The sequence below is a fragment of the Notothenia coriiceps genome, unplaced genomic scaffold, assembly GCF_000735185.1.
Source record: "Notothenia coriiceps isolate Sejong01 unplaced genomic scaffold, NC01 NC01_scaffold00024643, whole genome shotgun sequence".
In the NCBI taxonomy this organism is placed as follows: Eukaryota; Metazoa; Chordata; class Actinopteri; order Perciformes; family Nototheniidae; genus Notothenia; species Notothenia coriiceps.
Genome location: NW_011357344.1, coordinates 29,481 through 37,930, shown reverse-complemented (window position 1 = coordinate 37,930; position 8,450 = coordinate 29,481). Strand labels below are relative to the sequence as shown.

Genomic DNA, 8,450 nt, shown 5'->3' with positions numbered 1-8,450 from the left:
GCGACTCAGCACTTCCAGTTCGCTCGTCTTTAGGTCAATGTTATTTGTAATGTGGTTTTCATTAGATGCCTGATCCAAGGTCTGTACAAGCTTCCTCCTTCCTGACAGTTCACAGTGTGCCGCTGCCCGGTGTAATTCAAATGTACCGCCGCGTGCAGCACAGACACACAGCTGCTGCCCAGCCGCAGCACCGGAAATGGAACTGCTGGGAGAAAAACTGACTATCAGAGATGTAACGTTATCTTTGATAATATTTAGTCTCCTCATTTTTCGTCAACGAAAGTAAAGAGAGATTTTGGCATAGTTTTTATTTAGTAAACTACATTTTCGTCTCGTGACTTTTCGTCAACGATATTGCATGATGATTTCGTTAGTTATTGTTTACTGCCGTCGGTGCCGTCTCGTCATCGTCTCGTTTTAGTCATGGAAAAAAAGGTCGTTGACGAACATATTTCGTCATGGTTTTAGTCAACAAAATGAAAACTACTACTGAACATAATCACATCAAACATTAGCCATTGTTAGCTTAGCGGTGGTGAACTGAAGTCACTTGACCGTTATGTATTTAGTATATAGACTGGCATTAGCTTCATACTTCTGGAAATTGCATTTACGGTTAAGAAATGATAAACTACAAAGATGCGTCCTACCTGCACCACTCTATAAGGGAGAGAGTCATTGTTCGCACTCCATTGCAAGACCATTATTATCTCAAATTCACAGTTTCGTGTGTTGGATCAAAGTGAGGCGGTGTGTGAGGCTGCAAGTGTAAGATTGATTAAAGTAATACCTTGAGTCCTCCACACTCTGCTGCTGATCCCTGGTCCACGCCCGTAATGTAAATCCCCAGCGCATATTCTGCCCCCCCCCGGATCATCAGACCCAGAGACCGGCCGTCGTCCAACACCAAGTTGACCTATTAAAGACAGAAAGAGAAAGAGATAAAGACGGCAGAAGCAGGGGTTAAATATTTAAACGAACCAGACACTTCTTAAATATCAACATTTCAAATGACATTTTACGGTCTCAATTGAGCTGTGGGGCTGCTCACATTGAAATGGAAATGTGAAACACACCGCATAAAAGAAATGACAGCCCTGCTCTGAGCTGGGATTTGCCGGATGAAAATAGAGAGTTTCAGTGTGGTGCCTCAGAGCTATTACGTAATAAAAAGGGATGTTGTTCTGATTGGAGAAAGGAGTGTTTGAATTGGTCAATCCGTTTGTTTACAAGGCTCATCCATTTCAATCCCTGTGATAAGAGAGGAACCATTATAACATAATCCACCAACCGGTATTAATTGGATACCTACAAGATACCCCTGGTGTTTATACAGTACTTTAGCAGGAAGCTTAAAGCCTTAGAGTCGAAGACATCTTTACCACGCTCAATTACCTCTGTTTCGGTTCACCTGTACTTGGAACTCTTTTATAGGCGATCCTCAAGTTCTCAGTGTCTTAATATCTTGTCTTAAGAATGTCTTAAAATCTTAAAATTGGGAAATTTAGAACCAAATCTGTGTCACAAACGGGTGTTCACCCATCAATTGTTGCCACAACTCATTAGACATAATAGAGGATTGGAATGGCCATCATATGCTTCCATAATAATGTGGTTCGCCAAGAACTCTTTGATCAGGAAAAACCTATTTGCTGATCTCCCATGTATTTAATTAAGCAGCGAACCTGCACAGATTAATGATGGTTTCCAAGCATCATATAGCAACATACTACAGGTCTTAACCTCCCAGCCCGGCTTGATATATGAAAGCCTTTGAAAGCTTTGAGAAGGCCTATTTGCTCTCTCTTCCGGAGGCTATAGGGTTTGATGAAGGGTTCTTTGTCTGATAAAAACTGCTTTATACTAACCCACAGGCAGTGATTCCATCAGGTATAATCTGCTCTTTTTCGTTTGGGGCCTCTGGGTCATCTCATCAAGAGTTACCCTCAACTCAGCCGCTATCTGAGCCTTTAGACCACTTAATTCAGTAATCTTCTAATGTCAAAGCCATCTTTGTTCTTGGCACACACCATTACATCCTGGTGATTGTCAAACGTTGTAATTAAGTGTCAATCTGGACGATTTCCATTTAAATCAACGTAGTTTTATATCTATCGCCTAATGACGTTACACAACAGTTTTTGAGCTTACAGGGGCAGCATTAGCTCAGTCCGTAGGGATATGGCTCTGAAACTGATAGGGTCGCCAGTTCAAGGCGTGATTAGACCAAATATGATTTCCAGTCCACCTCCTGAGCACTGACTAGCTGCCTTTGAGCAAGGCACCGAACCCCCAACTGCGTGTCCATGTGTGTATTTCAACCTTTGTGAAATGTAAAAAAATAAAAGAGTGAAGAATTGAAATTCCCCTCTAGGATTTTTAAAAGTCTTTCTTTCTTTCTTATAGAGAACCACAGTGACGCGTCCTAAAACCCGGAAGTAAACTCCTTCCGGTTCCTTCGTCAAAAACGCAATGCAATTTCTCCATAGGATTTTGGAAAATAGCTGGAAATAAGGTCTGTGGTTGACACACATTTACATGTAAGAGACAGATCACGTTTTGTTCAGCCGGATAATATCCACATGTCTACCCTACTTTTATAATTTTCGAATCATAAATCTAGTCGCCAAAAGCAAAATGCTAACGTTATGCTATAAACTAACTACAGCAGGGTCGCTCCTTCAACGTCACGCCAACTTAAGATCCATATTCAAACATACAGATTCTAAATGGAACAAGTTGAAGCTTTTGTTTGAACAGTCTGCAGGAGGCAGGTACTTGCTGTCAAGCAGAACAGGGCAAACAAACTTAGAGGACTGTTTACGTGTTCGGTGTAATGACGTAAAACGGCCTCGACAACTTCTGTAGTCCTATTCATCCACTTGTTAACAACCATCATTTTTCAGACACGTAAACCCTTCAAAATTCCCCAGCGGGGTCACTGCTGACCTATTTAATGTTGCAGAACAAAACGTGATCTGTCTCTTCAATTTGTGTCAACCACAGACCTTATTTCCAGCTATTTTCCAAAATCCTATGGAGAAATTGCATTGCGTTTTTGACGAAGGAACCGGAAGGAGTTTACATCCGGGTTTTAGGACGCGTCACTGCGGTTCTCTATTGCCCAGGATGAAAGTATTGGAATATCTGTATGTTTGCAGTGTTACGAACAAGGATGTTTGAAGTGACATTCAGAGATAAAATGTCAATGACTACGAACATTTCCTTCTTCTGCAGCCTCACATTAAAGCTGCTAACTGGCGAAACATGTTGACTTTGAATGGAAGTATTCAGGAAAACGCACTCCGTTTTTTCAGGGAGCCTTACAGTGACCATTAGCGTTCATCAAAAGTGCATCTACAAAACAAGATGACAGCCTTCTTCGCATTTTTTGACAGCAAATGGTTTTGAAATATTGCAGGGGGGTAATTGAAGAGTGAGGATTAACCACTGTGAGCTGATTAAGAGCGACGGAATACAAACCTCAACTTCTTAGCCAGGTAACCAACTTTCACTGTTCACAGAATCAGGCCAGGACCAGCATACATTAAGACCATGATTGAAAAAGGCCAATTAGTGCCTGACTTTTAATTAAAATTACAGTAGTATGTTATGCAGCCTCCAGCATTAAATCACCTTTCAAATTAAACCATATTTGTTTTAACCACCAGCGAAAAGGATGAGGCCAAAGCCAACAGGAGTCCTTCAGGAACCCTCGATCAATTGACCACAATTTTTTAAACATTCATTTCAAGTAAATGTATCCCTTTTTTTGTTGATTGAACTGAAGTAGAACAATACTTTTTAATGAAATCAACAGCCTTTAAAAACACATTGTCTATCATTCTGTATACTTGGATGAACTCAACTCAGCGGTTTCAAATCTACATTTATTTGGAGAGCAAAGACATTAAAGTTTTTCACAAGGAGAGTTCGAGTCGTGCCAGACTTTAAATGATACATCTCCCTCCATCACAAAGGGGCCTATTGATTACTTGGTTTGATCCTAATGAAGCTGTCTCTTTCCCAAGATTGAAAAGCGGGCTGAGTAGCACCTTGGCAACTACGAGATGACACGTAAGCAAATATCTCGATTAAACAATGTGAGTTGTATCCCTACCATTGTCCCTCCGGTGAAGGTAAGGCATCTGGCACTGAAATCCTACTTTCCTCCAAATCTTAAGGCACGCTGCAGCGGTCTTTATTTTAATTTTTTAATAATAACTGTCTGCTTATTGGAGCTGAGCCAGCCACTGGGATCATGGCTGATTCATGCTCTCTGTGACATTCATGCAGGAGAAGGTTTTAATTACGAGCCTCATCCTTCTTTTATTGGCAGCCCTTAGGAGCGCGTATAGATCATAGTGTTCTCTGGCATCAGCTGCTATCACTGAATCACTTTAATAATGCTCATTTCTCTTTAAGATTAGTCATGTGTGTTGTTTGCTTTGTTAGTAATTGAAGCCTTTGCATTGGACAGACAAATTGATGTAATCACAGGAGGATATTATAATATTACACACATTATAAACAGTTTAATTAGCGCTGCATGTGTAATTTGCATTAGTTTTGAATTTAAATGACATCTTCAAAAGAACCTTAAAATCAGAAATTGACATTCGGTTTTTTCTTTTTAAAAGCAAAGAAGGTTCAATGGTGAAACTATCTTATAGACACTTAATTACGATTTCTTAGCGTTATCTGCATTGCAATAACTTCAGCCTGAATGAATGGATCTGGAGCAGGTAAGATTAATGTGTGGCTCCTGGCTGCTAAAAAATGGAAACTTCTCGTGTAATAAATCTTTTAGCTCTGACAGCTCCTTCGCTGCAGGTTGTAAGGTGGTGACAGGGTGGAGTTTTGTGGGACTGAAGGTACAATTACATTTATGGTTTAAGTTTTTTTCATCTACTGTATGTCAATTACTGAGACTTACTATTGTAATTTATTTTAAAGGACATAGTATGCTAATTTTCAGGTTACAATTTGTATTCTGTGCCTCTCCTGTGACATGTCTCCATGCTTTAATGTTCAACAAGTTCTTTATTTTTCTCACACTGCCTGTGCTGCAACACTTCTTTTCACCCTCTGTCTGAAACCAGAGCCCAGTCTGCTCTGATTAGTTAGCTAGCTGGCTCTGTTATGATTGGTCAACTGCTTGGAGATGTCCCGCCCATCATGTACAATGTGTTGGAGCGCTAGCCAATAAAAGCGAGAGTTACAAAGTGATTATATTATTAATACAGACTTCCATTAAAGTCCCCCTGGTCACATTTGTTGGAATCTGATTATTTGGTGAGCATTTTAATAGTTTTCACTGAAAAAAGGGGCTTTGCAAGCTAAATTAAACAACTATCCTTTAAGTAATTAACTGATTTATTAGACCCAAAAATATTCAGACACTGATTTGGTTGAATGTCTGGGAAAAAACGTCATTAATTGGGGGAGGTAATATGAAAGTAAGGGTTAGGGTAGGGTTTTAGATAGTTTGAAGGTGTGTTCAAAGAATGCTGCTGTTACAGTGGCAAAACTTGACATTTAATAAGACATTTATTATATTTTCTTATGGAATTTTATGATTTATAGATCAAGGACTTTTATATTATGTTGCTTACTTTAGCTTAGCTTCAGGGCTCTGCAGTATGAGTCTTTCGCCCCCTAAAAATAGAAATGTGTGAACCGGATAAATCATTTAGGAGCACACGGTGTGAGTAGATTAAACTGAAGTCCAGCCTCCTCAAAGATCGTTTTTCATATATTCTTCTAGTCTTTTAGGCCGAGGGCTTAAGAAACACGAACAGAGTGAAGCGAGATCTAAATATCAATACAACATATTGATATATTACCATCTATCATTTCCAAAGTAAGCTTATTCTGAATCCAGTAGATTACTAACTCAAAGGAATTAGTGAAATGTTATGTTGTATATTAGCACATTTTCATTTACACAGTACACATACTATATAAGGAGTTGGCAGTTAAAATACCAGTCAAGCCATTGAAGACCACCTAACTGGATTATTTTCCATTTAATATATATATATTTTTTTGTATTACTATTTACTTGCACTATATTTGTCTGTTTATCTGTGTTTTGTGTTGCACTGTTGGAGAAGCATGTGACACAAGATTTTCATCGGCATAACTACACTGTAGCTATGTTCGTATGACTAAATAAAGAACCTTGAATCAGATTAAATTAATTCTAAAATATGTCAACCTTTAAATCAGCTTGCAATTTAAGTGTGTAACATAATGGCGTAGTGTCTGGATACTAAGGGTGTTATATAATGACATAGTGTCCAGATAATAACTAGGATCCCCATTTCCATACTTCTCCACTGTACTGGATCTTACCTCATGATTGTAGAGAAAAAGATGGAGCACACAGGCACATGTACAATACAGGTGTTCAATATATTTATTTTTTAATAAACTGCATTAGTTGAATACCTTTTACTGTGCCCATAACATTTATTTTTGTAGTCATATTTCTCTTATTTAGGATTACATGTGCTTGGTAAAAAAAAGAAAAAATTAGGGTGACGCTCCTAAGCATAATAAAGCTAGCATTTTGCAAATGTTAAACAAATGAAAGTCATGGCCACCAATAAAATATGTTTTTTATTTATGTTTACTATTTTTAAGACACAGCTCCACATTTCCATCACTCCAGTGTTGTGTTCCCCGTGTCAACGCTCACCTTCTTCTCGTCCCCGTCCTGCAGAAGCTGCATGTTGCTGCGCCGCTGGCTGTCAGTTCTCCTCAGGGTGGCGCTGCGATGCACCGTCAGGTCAGGGGGAGGGGACACGCTCCGGCCCTGAGGGTCCACCCAGGTGTAAACGTGGTTGGTGACGTAGCCGCCTGGAATCCGCCCGACTGATCGCACGGAGAGGCTGAGCTTTTTATTGCCCTTCAGCACCTGAGGAGAGGAGAGTCAGACATTTGTAATTCTAACAACAGAAATAATTGCAAGTTCAAAGAGAAAAGTGTAATTCCACACTTTAATCTATGTCATTGATTTCAAAAGGCTCTCAAATATGCCTACATAAATACATTCAGGGAAAACAAACACAGTGAGGTTGAAGCAGTGAATTTCAAAGTAGGACACATTTGGTAGAAAAGTCAAGATTATAGAGAAACAACCAATCCAGTAGCACCTGACTGCAGAAACTCCAAATGACCAAACAGATCCCCCCCCCATCGCACACACAACAAACATATAACGTATTTTGACTGAGAATTGCCCCAGGCTGTGCCTCATTGCATTCTGATAGCTTGCAGTATGTGTAATCCCTCCACAGATCAATGCATTCCCATGTGCTCTGTGGTTTGAGAAATCAGACCGATTGGGTTTTAAGATCTTAATGATCAAATAATCCTTGTGCAGCACAAACTCAAACAGAACCTCAGCTTTCATTTCAGACTAGAGATGATCAAAAACACTGCCGTTATAAAAGCTGATATTATTCCAGCAGAGTCAATTAAAAAGTCTCTACGTGAAAATATTACAGGCTAAAATGTAAGCCACAGGCATACTTCACAATGCATTTAAAAGAAAAAAATAAGACATTGTTAGGATCCTAGACGCTAATAACAACATTTCCCAAATATTCATCCCCCTTCTCCTTCTTCAGTTGGAGAGTAAAGGTTATACCAACGATTGAGTGAAGAAAGCTGATCATGTTAAATAGGAAAGCAGTTGGGGGAGAGTTCCTCTGGACAACGCCTTTAGGGATATCTCCAATGTTCAACAAGGTTACAGAAAAGTCAGGTTTCAGGTGTGGAAGCTCTGTGATGGAATGGCCCACTACTTTCCAAAAAGGCTTTACATGTTCTTGATAGTTACAGGCTCGTTATGAATGAGACTTTATCAAATAATCTGTGTTGCTTTTGGGAGAAACTGTCACCGTATACTGTTATTCATCATTCAGCCATTTGCATTTCTGCTTCACAATCCAACATTCATATTAAAGGCTTTCAATTTGCTTTTGTTAAGACATGTCATTCCAGTTGTCAGTCGTATTACTTTTATGTTAAAAATAAATCTAAGAGGCCTAACCATGATACCTCATTGAGGGCTTGTAGCTGACTCCATGTGGTAACAAAGACTTTCCAAAGTAGCTCCATGTTCTTTACCAAACAAATTGTCTCTCTATCTTCTCTTAAGTGAACAACATTAATCTCTCCTCATCAGTCTTCTGCCGACACTACGAGCAAGGTCCTACTAAATCCTTTAGTCGGCATGCCGATTAACATATGCTGCAAGGAACAGCTCAAATTATTACTTGTCAAAGTGCTGCAGATTGCAGAGGAGCCTCGTCTCCTGGAGCACAACGATCGCGGCTGAATCAATTTCACAATCCGGATGTGTGCTGAGAGATAATAACTTCAATTCTGAGGCCACAAAACCCTGTCAGCAGTGAAGATCACTGACTGGACCACTCCCT

The 8,450-nt window shown here is 39.6% G+C and overlaps 1 protein-coding gene across 1 annotated transcript; it reads right to left on the bottom strand.

Moving 5' to 3' along the window:
- Positions 1-790: 790 nt before the first annotated feature.
- LOC104955122 (whirlin-like) lies at positions 791-8,130 on the bottom strand (the record flags this gene model as incomplete). Its single annotated transcript, XM_010782350.1, has 3 exons — positions 8,071-8,130; positions 6,704-6,922; positions 791-916 (listed from the first exon to the last, which is right to left on the bottom strand). Coding segments are annotated over exons 1-3 (405 nt in total), but the record flags the coding sequence as incomplete, so codon positions are not given.
- Between the last annotated feature and the right edge of the window lie 320 nt (positions 8,131-8,450).